Source organism: Onychostruthus taczanowskii, unplaced genomic scaffold (assembly GCF_017590055.1).
Source record: "Onychostruthus taczanowskii isolate IOZ18803 unplaced genomic scaffold, ASM1759005v1 scaffold140, whole genome shotgun sequence".
NCBI lineage: Eukaryota > Metazoa > Chordata > Aves > Passeriformes > Passeridae > Onychostruthus > Onychostruthus taczanowskii.
In genome coordinates this window covers 629,784-645,938 of record NW_024498574.1, presented here as the reverse complement: position 1 = coordinate 645,938, position 16,155 = coordinate 629,784, and the positions used below count along the sequence as shown (strand labels likewise).

Sequence of the window (16,155 nt, the reverse complement as noted above, 5' to 3'; positions counted from 1 at the left end):
CCCCTGAACAGCAGTGACTGAAATCCAAGTTATCAACTGACAGAGCATAGTGGTGTGTCAGAAGAAGTCTAAATGGCATTTTAGAAAGAGCTGCAAAACACATTATTTACATCTTTATTGTGTGTCCTGCTGCAAAACTACATATGGATTAGATTGCTGTTCTTCCCAGTACTATTCCTTTGGCAAGAAAATAAAGCAATGAATTTCTATCACTGAAAATTTTTTGCATATATAACAAAATATATTTTAAAAAACCCACAAAAAGTACAGCAGTGAAATATTTAAAATTATATTTTACTGCATGAAAAACTAAGAAATGGAACTTAGCAGTATCCCGAACACCTGTGCCTTAGACTTTTTATGTGAAAATACCATCACACATTACTATCTATAAAGAGTATATTCTGTAGGGCAATTATGAAGACCCACATAATTGTTATAATTCTGATACAGAAATTTTTTTTAAAAATTGCGACATTATCAGGACAGAAAGGATTAAAAAAATTTTCACCCTTGCAATCAATTCAGAAAAAATTACGATTTTTATTGTTTTGAATAAGCACTTTGGGGCTGTTAGAATGGAATACAGAAAGCAGCAATAGTTTGAACTTTCCAAAATGAAGAACTAAAATGCCAGTCATTTAGATTAAGACTCTTCTGAACTTTTTCACGTCTTAAAAAACAGTCAATGGGAAAAAGAAAAAGCACAGTGTTCCTGAGTTTTCAGCCATTTAGAAAATTAATAAATTAAAGGCTCTATATTATCAACAATATGAGTAAGTGATTTAAAAATAATAGTATCCTTTTTTCTCAAGATAGTTATAAGAAGATTCAAGGAAGATTCAGACTAATCCTATCTGCTCTACATTTGGATGCTGATAGGACATGTATTTACTCAAACAGCCTCTTTAGAACCCATGATCATTTGCATATAGGTGTAGAGAAGTCACTTTCTACTGGTATTTCTTGAGCATTCTAGACTTCTGTCCTTTAATATCCTCCTAAACCACCTACTTAAGGACTAACTTCTTAAAAAAAAACCCCAACAATCCTAAAATGTGGCTACCTGAGTCAAGCCTTCTCCAAGGCTCACCTGAGGTGGAGACCTGACTGGAACAACTCCACCAGAGCTGCCATTTTCTCAGACACACAAATCCCTGAGCAAGAACATTGGAAGATGATGGCTTTCCTCTGCTTTAATTTAATGTTTCAACATAGTGTGACAAGTTTAAGGAAGAAACAGAAGGCAAAAATTGAGCTGCCACATTTGAGTTCTGAAAAGGGTCTAATGAGCTAGTCATGATGTATTCAGATGTTATTTTTAGAGGAAGACTCATGCTTTAAAATATGTGTGTTAAATTGGCAACTTTGCTTTCAAAGCCAGATCTGCTGGCTCCAAGGATTTAGCTTTACTTGGCATGATGGCCATGGTTCAAGCAAGGTGTACTAAAAAAAACTTGAAGATAAAAGCTGACATGAATTACAAAAACCAGGTTCCAGGATACAGGTAAATTAATATTCTAAATACCTTTATTCTGACAAATTTATGATGCTTTTTTCCTAGTGCCTGAAGGAACAACACACACTAATGAAGCTACTACTAATTTCTTATTATTAATTTATATTGCTTTCCTGAAATAAGATACCAGGCCTCCACAGTATGATGAGGTCTGTCCTTTTCTTCTACCAGACCATATCTGCTGTCTTCTGCTCACACCACATACGATGCTTGCTTCTGCATATCACAGAAATAATCACATATTGCCCATAAAAATCAATATGCTAGGGAGAAAGTCAAATCAGATTATCCTCACCTACACACAGGGCAAACCAAGACATCTGTTAAAGGATGTATTCTTTCCTCTCAAAATGAAAAAAAAAAAAAAAAGGACTACAAGATTTTTCATGCCTACTGCACTAACCACATGGATGGTAAATTTATAAATAAAAGTCAAAGAATGCTGGAAAAATACAGCTGCATTTGCCCAGCAAAATTTTATCACCAGTGATAGCAAAAACATCCATTTGGTTCCTAAATGCTGGCAGAGTCACCAGGAAAAATTCCAGTGGGAAAAGAAGAGTTGTAACATATAAACTAGGCACTTCAATCCAAAGAAAGAAGCAACTAATATCTTCTCATGGCTGTTCCTTGTCAGACCAGCCTTACCCTATTGAAAAAGCTTCATTCAACAGGTCTCTTCTCCATACTGTACAACTGAAATGAAAGGGACTTTTCTAGAAGTGGAGTCACCACAAGAAAAAACCACAATATATTTACTAGGGTTTGTTTGACTGGTTGGTTTGAACCAAATTACTCCAAAACTGAACTTGGCCTCTGCTTTTGCTTAGGTCTCATCACAAATGTCAAATTAAATTATTTTAAAAAAATAAAAAATATAACTACTTACTCTGATTTTTGATATTGTTCAAATTCTGAACCCACAGCTGAATTGTTTGGCACACATTGGTTTCCAGAGGTAATTCCAAGTTATTATTTGGCAATGCTTAGCATTGTTATTTTACACTTGCCCAAAATACAACTGCATTTCTCAGAAACTCCTACATAACCACTGCATTTCAAAATATACCACTTATTATAAGAAGTTCATCTGCTCTGTAAGATGCAACAGTTAACTCAGCCCCGGTAATTTCAGCATGAGAAAGTGCAGAAATGTGGGAACAAGATGTACGTATTAATCTAATCAGATATTTTGGAATTATTCAGACTCTCTCTGGGTATAGATCAAAATGCAGTACACTGAAGCTTGGTACTATAAGAGAGTAGCAGGGGCACACAGATCAATAGTTCCTAATGGGGTATAAAAGCATAAGAGGTGAGAAGAAAGAGCATATGGGAATCAGAAAATAGTTCATAGTCATCACAGTTTGGGATTTTTTAAAAAACAGTCTCCTTGCTTCCCATTTAATTAGAGGGACCACATTTTCTACAGCCAAAATAGGCATGACTTCATTAAACTTGTGAAACTTCTGTGTGTTTGTCCATTATTCACCTTCACTACCTTTATAGGATCTTGAGTTAATCAATACTGCAAATATTGCTGGATATCTGTTGTGTCCTCTTCATTGTCACAGATGTTCACTGTCAGTTTAACCATTAAATTAATGGTATTGTTGGTGTTAACTCTAACCTAAGAACTGCTCCTCTAAGAAACAACTCTCAGAGACAAAATTTTCCTTCAGATTTCCCCCCCCCCCCGCCCACCCCATTAAATACAATCAAAACCAAGGGAATATATTTAACCAGAATAATATGACATACTTGTCACAGCATAGAGGCATAAAGCACTTAGTATCAGAAGATTCTACAAAACTGTCCTTCTCCAGGCTATACATTTGGATACATTCAGAAACTACTTTCAAGAATACCATCAGGCAGCACGTAAGTGAGGACATTTTACTTCTAGAGAGATCATATAAAAGTAAAGGATTAACAGAGTGTCATCGTACATTTTAATATCAGAATCCTAACAAAAATACAGGTAAGGGCTTATGAAGCACTCCAGAACTTCATAATTACACAATGTGATTACATATCAAATGATGTGCAATTTTTCTAAATGGAAGATGCGGAATGTAGGAAACTAACTTTGAAGAATTATTTGTTTTTTTCTTTAACTTCAGCTACAAACAAATTCCTTGCTATTTAAACAGATACTATATAACTATACATGCATAAAGACTTAAATAAATAAATATCTTACAGTTTAAAACATGTAAATTCTAAAACATCTTAACTTTCATTTGTAAATTAAAAAAAAATTTTAAAAAATCACTGCATTGAAACTCCCTATAGGCAGCAGGGCCAAGCAGAGGTTATTAATCAGAATATTGTCAGACTCACTTGTTGTTATACAGATCACTTTAATATCATATACCATATGAGAGATGTTTCATGGAATCATAGAATGGTTTAGGTTGAAAGGAGGCCTTAAAGATTATCTAGTTCTAAATCCCCCACCACGGTCAGGGAGACTTTCACTAGACCAGGTTGCTCAGAGCCCCATACAACCTGGCCCTGGACACTTCCAGGGATGGGACACGCACAGCTTCTCCAGGCAACCTGTTCCATTTCCTCACCATCTTCACAGAACATCCACATCTCTCTCCAGTGTTTAGACTGATTAGCAACAGTAACTTCCTACTGATCCTATTAAACTCCACCAACTCTTTAGAATATTATCTTTCCTCTGTGTAGCTGAATTAATTAAAACCTCCTATCAGATATCATCAGCTAGTTTCATGGCTAGTTAAAATGTGTGGAAGAACATGGGGATGACTGCAAAGAAATTCAGCACATGATTTAAAATAAAGTATGTACCTTGCCTTCTCTATGAAAATTTTAATCTAGAAAATCCAGCATCTAATTTTTTCTGTAGTTCTGTGTCGTGGGGTGATGTTATTCTATCCCCTATCGCCTGCTTTGTGCCCAAAAATGGGTCCTATAGCTTTAGGCTAAACCCAGAGAGAGAGAAAGAGGACAGAAAAGCAACAACATATTTTTACTACCTGTGTTTAAAAACACAGAGATAAGACTCTCGGTTTTTCCCCAACTCATGGCTTTTTCTCTCTAGAGAAAAACAGACAGAGTAGTTTCTTTGCTTTTTAAGCTAGCTGTTCATTTGTTAATTTAAGGAGTAGTTTTTCCTGGACCTGTAGCTTTGTCTTCTAGAACTATGCAACTTTTCTCCAATCTGAAACACAAAACATTGCCCAGGGGCCCCCCCAGCAATGCTCTGCAGCCCAGAGGCCAGCTCCAGACTTGGAAAAAGACTGAACCTACAGAAAAAAATTCTGAATCTTTTCAAAGCAGCAGAAAGTTTTATTATTCAACATTATTTGCTCTTTTTGTACCTGTAAACAACTTGCTTGTTAAATAAACAATTTTTTTCACTTTCTCCAAGAAAAATCCTTTCAAACCTGTAAGAATCTGTACAAGAAAAGTTGTTAAAACCTACTCTTCATGAGAGGATACACCCTTTCAGAATATTTCTTCCTAAATTTGTCCAAAACCAATACATCCTGTTAAACAAATCACATTTAATCTCAGAGAGAATACGCTACATGCAGTTTAAAACTGGTAATTGCTTTTAGATTTCCTCTGCAGTAAGTAAGGATGCTAACTTCAATAACTTCAATGGTAAGGAAAAAGAAAGAGAAGTGTGTTACTGCTTCAGTTGCAACTTGTTGAAATAACTTTCAAATAAACTACAAGACTCATGTATCTTCTTTTTTTATTTATGTACTGCAAAACTGTTATTTTTCTTTTCCCTGTTCTTTTACTGTTTATTGTCCCCATCATTCTTTAAGATGAAAAAAGAAAAAGCAAATAACTCACAATGACTGTTATTTCTATACTGCTTTCTGTCACAAGCCTCCTGTTTTCTGCCCTTTCACTCTTCTCCAACCAAATCAATTGAAACTTCTGCTTCAAAAGCACAAGTACTCATCTCTTTCTCAGCATTTTCTACATAATGTCAAGATGCCAAATCAGCTTTGACATGATACATGAAATCCAAAGGCCTTCTATTGTGTGTGTTTGAAGAATGAATAAAAAGTGAAACATATAATTTTCCCCCAAACTGCAAGAATAGATTCTTAAACCAACATGAAGGAATATATTAGGGTGACTTCCAACTACCTCAGTAGAATCCTGATTTAACATCAATATACCACAGTGAAATTTTACTACATGCTACACAAAGTTAATGTAGTAATTTACAGAAGGCCATCTGTGCTGACCAAAAGGTAAAAAAGACTATTCTTAAAAAGAAACCATTTTGCATTTCTTCTACCTCTATAAGAATAATTTTGTCTGGAATAAGCATAGCAAAAACCAAAATTAAGTCATGCAAACCACTCTTCCTTGTTTTATTTTCACAATAATCTTCTTATCAGTAATATAGGCATGAATTTAAATTTGGGGAACCACATGTTGGTGGATACTGTTTCAGATAAATTTCTGTAATATAATGCTTGTAATATGTACCTCCGATTAAAACATTTCTCTCAGCTTTTCTGCAAGGAACATAGTAGTCTGCATCTTCAACAGCAGATAAAAACTTACCTTATTACAAAGTCATGGCTGTCAATCTCTTTTCCACAACCACTCTTCAGAAGGACGCCAGAATTCCCAACAACTGCACAGGTTTTAAATCGGCGATTTTTCATTGGGGAAACTTCAGGAAGAAGGCTGTGCAAATCCTGAGAAATGTTTAGAGTGCGACGTCTGTCCAGTACATAATGAATTACATCTCCAGGCTTGAAGCTGCTTTTGACCACTGAGACATCTCTTTCAGCATCCAAGAACTGAAGAATGTTCTTCCTGCATTGACAGAAAAATACAGAGACAAAACCCAACACTCCCTGCTCAAATGGAGTTGAGTTTTATCTAGCAGCAATATAGACTGCACAAGCCATATAACATAAAGCAAAGGGCAGACAGTGTCAGTCCTGCCAAGGTAATTTCCAATTCTCTAGGATGGAGTTAGAGCAAAGTTTTTAGGATGGAGTTAACCATGTGGTTACAATGTAACACAGAAATACTACAGAACTAAAGCTTAATGACTTTACACACAAAGACACAGAGAGACAAAGGAAAGATAACTGAAAATTTGGAGGCATACTATGCTTGACTATCTTCACAAAATGTTGGAATTAAGACTTTTCAAAAAGATCTGTGGCACTTTGTTTTCATAAAAACAAACTTAAATAAATGAAACACTTGTGATCAGGAAATGTTATGTCTTACAAATCAGCTTGGCTCAGGAATGGCCATGTTTTCTTGTAAATTCTTATTTCACCATAAGAGAAATATATTCAGTTTAGCATAAATTTCCTCCTAATTAACTGAAGTTTAACTAAAGCTATCCTAATTGACTCGATATGAGAACACACCCCGTCTTTTGTACCAATTTGATCAAAATCAGCTTATAACGCAAATTAAACTACTGAAGCTCAGGTTCCAGTCAAACTGTTAGCTGAACTCATAATCTCTAACAAACTCATCAACACTTTGAAACATTGATCATCTTTTCAGCAAAAAATTGTTTCAACTATTACACAAGTTAAGACACACATGACCAAATATGAGGGTTATAATAAATAAGGTTAATAAGGTTATAATAAATAAGGTTAATAAATAATAAATGAGGGTTATAATAAACTACCATGTATCAAGTGAACACAGATAAAAAGTTGTATACTCCCAGCCCCCAGCAAGTAACTGACAAAGAATGTTTGCTGCTATGTCAACTGAAAAGTGAAATCATGGTATCTGCTTATGGGGACATCAGGACGCTCTCCTGAAGTGGAGGTAAAGCAGATCAAACTTGCGTCTCTATGCAAAAGTTATCAGTGCTGATGGAGGAGAGAGGTTCACCTTGCTTTTGGCGCTGAAGAATGACAAAGAATGAGAACAGCCTGACTCATCAATCCCAAAGTTAAACACTCTATTCTGTGAAGAACAGTCTTTCACATCAGAAACTGACACTGGTGAGGATGCAGCAGACAGAGCTCCTTATAAATGGAACCAACAAGTGACACTACTGATAATTTAAGTAAAGCTGCTGAGCTGATCTGATACATCTGACTGTCAATCACTTTATAGTACAAAAGGCGAGGCCCTCTTTTTAATGGCAGAGAATTCTGACATACTCCTTCTTGGATGGAGTGTGTGTGTGTAGCTTTCTTCCTTGAATGGGAATCCCCTTCCAAACTCCTCTCTGAGGAGGGGTTTGACATGCAAGGGGTCTAGAAAACAAGTTCTGTACCTTGTAACTCAGTGGGAGGGATTCTCTAATAAACTCTGTCCAAAGCTTCCATTCTGCCCAAAACAGCTGGAAACTAGGGTCCAAAAATTGGCACATGTTCAATATGTAGATTTAAAAGAGATACTTAATGACTGCAGTGTAATGACTTATGTATACAATGACTGACACCATTGTAGTCATTGTATTTTCAGTATACCCTCGACATAAGAAGCTAAAAAAATCCCTAGGCCAGAGATGGAGGAGCCACTGATGGCTCAGGATTGCAAGTGAGCTGTCTTAGGCTGCAAATGCATGATGTGGCCAGAGATGTGTTTTCTATTTCCATCTGTTAAAACCAGGTGGGACAGTTTTCTTTATCTCTTCCACAACCAATCCTCCCTCTGGGGAGATATCTTCTGTTAATGGACCATTGAGTCTCACAGCATGACTGATAAAATTACATCAGCCCATTGTGAGATGTTCCACCCAGGGGGAGGAGCCAAGCATTCCTCCTTGAATATACTCTGAAATTTAGAACACCACAGGCAGCCTTTTCCCACTAGAATCCCAGAAAAAGACAGGCCCATCTATAACACCACTGTACCCTCAGAGAAAACCTACACCCTTTCTACAGAGTCATTGTTTCAACAGAAATACATCTGACACTCCTGGAAGACTGCAGCCACCATTTAATCAGACTGCTACCAGCACCCTGACCAACAGGGTATCAAGTTGTATTCTGACCCTGTCAGTGTTGTTTTGTTATTACTGCATTTTTATTTTTCCTAATAAAGAACTGTTATTCCCATATCTTTGCCTGAGAGATCCTTCATTTCAAAATTATAGTAACTCAGAGGGAAGGGGTTTACATTTTCCATTTCAAGAGAAGCTCCTGCCTTCCTTAGCAGGCGCCTGTCTTTTCAAACCTAGACAGATTTTGGCACACAACATTGGGCATGAGGGCATCGAGAGAGAAAGGGTGAAAAAGGCAGTAACAGTGTGCCCAATATAGAAACCTCGTTAAGTGTCACCATGTGGTCACCATGTGGTTTGGGTGTCACATGGTCCTGGCTATATTTCTCCCATTTCCAGGCCCTTATCTAAACATGGGTCCCATAATTAAGGCTGCTGTGGCTGTTATCCCATTTTCTTTATGGGTTAATAAGGTGAGGAGTGAGGAATCCATGGATTTTAAACTTCCTCTGGAAGTCGGGCACATGGATTCAGAGCTATTGCACACTAACTGTAAGTTTTAGGTGTTACTTTAATAATAGTACCTACTGTGAGGAAATGACACTGGGAGAAATATTTTCCAAACCCTTCAACCAGCTCTTTGGGTCTACCCCACCAGTTTTTGAAGGGTTCAAATCTTCTCTAAATGCTAATGATATCATACAGTGGTTGGTGTTGCTGACATGCCTGTTAAGCCTGTTCTATTGAGCATTCAGAGATAAGGGAAGATTGACTTGGATAACCACCCTTATAACCTACCCCAGAGAAGAGGGATGCTGCCACAGAGCCTGACACTGCCCCAGAGACTAGGCATGCTACCTCACTGCCTAACCCTGCCCCACAGCCCCCCTCAAAAATAAACCACCCACTTTTGGTGGGGGTTCTATTAAAAGAAATACAGTAAATATGCCAGATCATGAAGGAGTACATTTCTCCAACTAGTGAAAAAACCTCGCCCTGCTCAAAGACGGAGAGTCTAATAGTGCAGCAGTAGAAACCACAGATGTTACAACCGTCCACGTTCCAATTAAACCACAAGGGCAGTCACAGGCAACAGCAACTGCCCCCTGTAGAAACAAAGAAATTTAATATTAAGTCAAAGCACTCAGATAATATAAGAAAGGAGGGGCCTCACAATCCGCAGAGGAGCCAGAGGTTTAAATCATCACTGAGTCCCTGACATATAAAAGTCTCCATAATCTGCACAAAAACATTGTACGACAGGGGCATGAGACGTAGTTACTTCAGGTCTGGGACCTTATGGGTACAAGCATGCCACTAAATGGTGGTGAGGCAAAGAATTTAGGACCCTTGACCCAAGACTCAGTTGTGAATCGGAATTCATAAGGGAGCCAAGGCCCCTTTCCCTCTGGGAGCAGCTTTTAATGAGTGTAAGAAAGAGGTTTGCCCCCAAAAAGAGCACCATCATAGAATGTGCTAGAAAACCCTTGAAGAAGGGATCCAGCAACTAAGAGAAGTGGCAGTATTAGAGGTACTCTTTTAGGAGGGATAAACAGCATAACAATGACATTGACAAGGTCAGGTACACAAGGCAAATTGTTGTAAAATCTAGCAAATCTACAGCCATATCAAAACACCACCTTCATTACAACAATTAACATCGATAACAACCAAGAGACAGTGGGTTCTGTTGCCAAGCTTAGAAATTACGATAGTATAATCAGTGGCCCGATGCAGGCTCACATCTCTGCTGTGATTAAGGACCACAAAGAAGAGATGAAGTAAGCAGTGAGAGAAGAGGCGAGGAGGAACAGTTCCCATAGGGCACCAGTGCAAGCCACAGGCCCCAAAGCCAGAGCCCAGAGTCTGCCAACTAAAAAGAGAGGGTACACACCACAAGCTGACCTGTTGTTCTTCCCGCACAGCCATAAAGAAGACATGGGAAGGTAGAATGAAAAACCTACTTCTATCCTGGCTGCACAGGTGCATCAACTCAAGGAGAGAAACACTAACCAAGAGAGTTCCATTGAAGTGGAAGTAGCCTCAGCCTCCCATAACCCAGCTGTCAGGTATGATCTGTCAAATCCCCTTGAAAGAACCTTTAATATGCATGCCCAAGAAGAAAATTATAACCAAGGCTAGAGGGGCCCTGCCTCTAGCCAAAAAGAGGCACAAGAAAACCAGGTCTTTTAGACAGTATAGATCCAATGACCTGGCACATCAGAGTCACAAAAATATACAGCATTAGTTAATACTAGTGTGCAGTGCACCCTAATGACATCAGGACATGTGGGGGCAGAACATGTTTATGTTGCCAGGGTAATAGGGTGTTATGGTTTTGACATGGCAGGAACATCACGGGATGTGATATAAAAGCTTTTGTGTAACTGGCAGTCTGTTGAACCACTGAGAAGCTGGACACACCTCTGTGAAAGACACGTTAAAGATTAAAGAAATCCAAGAACTTCCTCTTTCCTGGCTGGGCCCAGGAAGCCTGCAGGGCCCTGTCCTGGGCTGGGCCAGGCAGGCTCTGCCACAGGGTGGGGCTGGGCCCCTCTCCGGGGGCTTCAGGGGACTCCAAGCCCCATTCTGGCTGGGCTGGGCCCCAGCATCTGCCAAGTAGGAATGCGGGGGAAGCTATGGAGCCCTGGCCGGAGCAGAGCCGGTTGTGACTGTTAAGATCTTGCTGCCAGGCCCCCTCCCCTCAGTGTGGCTGAGACCAGAGGCAGCCCCTCAGCCACGCAGAGTGGCCTTGAGGCTGGAATTGAGCTTAGAGAAAACCAAAGACTAACCATGGAGCCAATCTTGACACAGCTCCAGCTGCAGCTCCTGCCACAAGTTACAGTCAGGTCAGGTGACTATTTGAAGGGCCCAGGTGACATGTTAATTCTTTCAGTGCTTCAATCCTCCCTCAAGTGAAAGGAACAAGATGCAAGAATGTGAAGGAACAACATGAAGACATCATGGTCAGTGAGGAAGAAGTCCAAGATGAGCGGGATGAGGACATGCCTTGATTTTGGAGCTGAAATCATCTTGTAAGCTATGGAGAAAGGACTTTTTCCCTATAATGTATGAAGCTATGGGGAGATGAAGGGTTCAAACTGATATCAAGCAAAGGCTTCCATGTCTAAGTAAGCAGATGTTAAAGCAGCTGTGATCCCATGAGAAGTTTGAACACAGAAAGAGTGTAGAGTAGTCCTGTGCCTCCAGGAGAAATCTCCGTTCCCAGGGATGATGATGATGATTTTAGAAATAGATAATGAGAACTTCTCTTTTAATGAAAACTTGCCTTTAAAAAGCTCATCTTTAAAACAATACTCCATAAGTTGACATGGCTCATTGACAAGATGTGGGAAGGCTTGTGGAAAATGGGAGGGACTTCACGATGGCAGGGTTCCCTGAGCAGCTTTTATCTGTGAGGAAATTAGGAGCCACAAGAGAACTGTTTTTCTTCCTCTTGCAGAGAAGTCTCCATAACATTAACAAGAGGGACTTCTCTCCCTAGGTGAACTGAAGAAAGACTATTCTAGAGGTGGTAAACTGACTGGTAATTTTAGGTTTTGTTTCTTTACATTGTCAGTGGGAAAGAAAGGTTGTGGGGGGAGGAGAAGTGTTCTGAAGGGGTTTCTTTGATTCTTACTACTTTTTTCTTTTAGTTACTATTAATAATTTTTTCTTTATACCCTTTTAAATTTTTGAGCCTGATTTGCCTTTCTTCTAATCCTATCTTCCTATCTCACAGCAGGAAGTGAGTGCATGGGTGATTGACCAGCACTGAAACATACCACACTCTTTAGCATATTAGGCTGGGAAATATTAAAATTGGAGAAATATTAAATTGGCGTACCAAAACCACTACACAGGGGGATCACAGCAATTGACCCTGTTAAAAGTCAAGGTGAACCTAACTGAAAAAGAGTGGCAGAAACATCTTGTTCTAACCAGCCCAGAGTCCCCATGTATTCTAAGCACAGATGTCCTCCAAAACAGCTATTATAAAGACCCAAAGAGACTCAGGTGGGCTTTTGGAATAGCTGCTGTAGAAGCAGAGGACACTAAGTTACTGAACACCTTGCCTAGACTATCAGGAGAACCCATCTACAGAAAGACTCCTGAGGGTAAAAAAGTAGTAAGTATCAATTGCCACCTCGACAGTGCACCACCAGCAGTATCAGACAAATCAAGATGCCGTGATCCCGATCCACAAAACAATCCGTGAGCTAGAGAGCCAAGGGGTGGTCAGTAAGACCCCCTCACCCTTCAACAGTCCCTTTAGCTGTGTGTAAGTCTGACAGAAAATAAAAATTGATTGAAGACTATTGTGGCTTAAAAAAAATAACTCCACTGCTGAGCACTGCTGTGCCAGACACACTGGAACTCCAGTAAAAGTGGGAGTCTAAGGCAGCGAAGTGGTATGCCACTATTGACACTGCTAATGCATTTTTCTCCATTCCTTTGGCAGCAGAATGCAGGCCTCAATTTGCTTTCAGCTAGAGGGGGCATGCAGTACACCTAGAACCAACTGCCCCAAGGGTGAAAACACAGCCCCACCAACTGCCACGGACTGATCCAGGCTGCATGAGAAAATTCAAGTGAAGCCCCAGAACATCTCCAATATATCAATGACATCACTATGAGAGGGAACATGGCAGTAGAAGTATTTAAGAAGGAAGATCATCCAGAATCTACTAGAAACTGGCTTTGCCATCAAGAAGAGCAAAGTCAAAAGACCTGCCCAAGAGGTCCAGCTCCTGGGTGTAAAGTGGCAAGACAAACTGTGTCAGATTCCCACTGAGGTCATCAACAAGATCACCACAATGTCTCCACTGACCAGCAAGAAGGAAACAAACTTTCCTCGGTGCCACACGTTTTTGGAGAATGCACATGCCTAAGTACAGGCAGATTGTGAGCCCTCTCTACCTGTTTAGCTTCAAAAAGAACAATTTCCACTAAAACCCTGAACAGCAACAAGCCTTCACCCAAATCAAGCTGGAGATCACTCATGCAATAGCCCTTAGCCCAGTCAGGGCATGACCAAAATTAACGAATGTGCATTATTCTGCAGCTGAGCACAATGGCTTATCCTGGAGCCTGTGGCAGAAGGTGCCTAAAGAGACTTAGGCCAACCACTAGAATTCTAGAGCCAAAGTTACAGAGCATCTAAAGCCAATTACACTCCCAGAGAAAAGAAAATCTTGGCCATCTATGAAGGAGTTCAAGCCAGCTCAGAAGTAACAGGCACAAAAGCAGAACTCCTCCTAGCACCCCAACTACTGGTGCTATGGTAGATGTTTTAAAGAAAGGCTGCCTTTACCCACCATGCCACTGACGCCACATAAAGCAAATAGATTGCCCTTATAACACAGTGTGCCCATATTTAAAACCCAAATCACCCTGAGATTTTAAAAATAATTACAAACTAGCCAGAAAATGAAAACTTTAGTCTCACTAACAAAAAAGAGCAAGAACAAGTGACAGGGGCTGAAGAAGCTCCACCCTACAATCAACTACCAGCAGAAAAAACACAATACACTCTTTTCACTAACAGTTCCTGTCACATCATAAGGATGAAACAAAAATGGAAAGCAGCCGTATAAAGCCCCACACGACAGGCTGCACAAGCTACTGAAAAAGAAAGTAGATCAAGTCAACTTACTGAACTCAAGGCCATTCAGCTGGCTCTAAACATTGCTGGAAGAGAAAAGCAGCCGAAGTACAAAGTATACCTTTGTGTCAATCAGTGCATAGTAGACAATGCTCTATAAGGCTATCTAGAAAGTAGAAAAAAGTCAATTGGTAAGATAAAAGAAAAACCAATCTGGGATACTAATGAGTGGAAAGACATTTTCCACATTTCCACCTACACTCAGTTAGAAAAAGCTATCTGTGATAGTCCATCACGTAGATGTCCCCAAAAGTCAGGCTAATAAAGAGCACCAAAACAATAAACAAATAGATCAGGCTGCAAAAATAGAGGTGTCACAGATAAACTGAGATTGGCAACATAAGGGGGAAGCTGTTCATAGCTCAACAGGCTCATGATGGTCATCAAGACAGAAATGTTACCTATAAGTGAGCATGAGACTAAAGGCTAGATCTAACCATAAACAGTATTTCTGAGGTTATCCATGACTGTGAGACGTGTGCTGAGATCAAATAGGCTAAGCGAGTGAAGCCACTATAGTATAGTGGGTAATAGTCCAAATACAAGTATGGGGAAGCCTAGCAAATTGACTACATCATCCTTCCCCAAACCTGCTGAAACAGAGTGGAAATTTAACAGGGCAGAAATCCATCTCAGATTTAGGTGAAACGTGCTGTTTTGAATTATTAAGTCTGTAGCTTGCTTGCATAGATGAAACATGCTGTTTTAACTTGTTTAGTCTGTTAATTCGGCTGTGCCTGTTCTCACAAGAAGCCTGTGCTCGCAAAACTGCCTTGGCCAAGGAAAAAGAATGCAGATTTCCAAGCTAGAAGGAAGATAAGAGGGGCTCCTTGAACTTTGAAACTTTGAAAGACAAGAGCCAAAGCTGGGGCTGCAAGAGACGGACAGGGTGACCAGAGAGTTCTCTGTACAGGAGTGATAAGGACTAGTTGCAAATTGTAACATGAAGCCAGTAAAATGAATACACATGAACCTATTGTGAAACTCGATGCGTATGTACAAGTAAGGGGGATAAAAAAGGTTTGGGAATTCTCAGGGGTGCATACGTCATTTGGGGGAAACGATCATGCATCTGGCACTGTAATAAACATATCAGCTTTACAACTTTTACAAGTTGTAGAGTTGTTTTTTTCCACAAAACACCACCAAGGGAAGTGCCACATACTAACCATGGTGGAAGCCACCACTAAATATTTAGAAACCTAACCTGTGACTCATGCTACCCATCAAAACGCAATCTCAAACCTAAAAAGGTAAGTCCTATAGAGACATAACACCCCTAAAAGAATAAAGGTAGAAAAGACCCATTTGTAAGGGGTCTTCTTTCAAGACCAACCTTACAAACACCTAGGCCAAAAACTTAATAGTATTAAATGCATATATCATATCCCTTATGCACCAGCTGCCAAGAAAGCTAAACAGTACAGCAAACTACTTAAGACTATCCTAAAAGCACTTGGTAGGAAAGCCTTCAGAAATTAGAAAATGAACTTAGAAAAACCAACTAAATGGTCAGAGAGTCCATCAATTAAGCTAACGCTGCCTAGTCTAAATCTGGCACATAGTAGATAAAGTCCCTGTGGTACACATGAAAGGTGTTTTAGGAAAGAGTATTTAAATTAGTCCCACCTCAGGCAAAGGCAAACCCATTCATAAGACTGTTTTTTGCTCAAAGATCTAGTTGCACATGCAGAAAGATAAACACGTTGTGTGCCAGAGAGGAATCTTCAGTAAGAACTGTATGTAAGGTTTCATTGTACAGAGTTTATTGCTTTACATATGATGCAGGAGGTAATAGAATAAGAGGTGGATAATGTTTTAGGTTGCAAATGAAAGGTGTGGCCAGAGATGTGTTTTCTATTGCCATCTGTTAAAACCAGGTGGGACAGTTTTCTTTATCTCTTCCACAATCAATCCTCCCTCTGGGGAGGTATCTTCTGTTAATGGACCATTGAGTCTCACAGCATGACTGATAAAATTACATCAGCCCATTGTGAGATGTTCCACCCAGGGAGAGGAGCCAAGCAT

The 16,155-nt window shown here is 39.7% G+C and overlaps 1 protein-coding gene across 3 annotated transcripts in view; it reads right to left on the bottom strand.

The window, feature by feature from the left end:
- ST8SIA4 (ST8 alpha-N-acetyl-neuraminide alpha-2,8-sialyltransferase 4) overlaps window positions 1–16,155 on the bottom strand; it is a 71,242-nt gene that overhangs the window by 41,798 nt on the left and 13,289 nt on the right. For all 3 annotated transcript variants that reach the window (XR_005952165.1, XM_041398127.1, XM_041398128.1), the window contains exon 3: window positions 6,086–6,343. Coding sequence is in view for 2 of the 3 variants with exons in the window: in XM_041398127.1 (XP_041254061.1) it covers window positions 6,086–6,343 (258 nt within the window). In the remaining variant the exon portion in view is untranslated. The remainder of the gene's footprint in view (window positions 1–6,085; window positions 6,344–16,155) is intronic.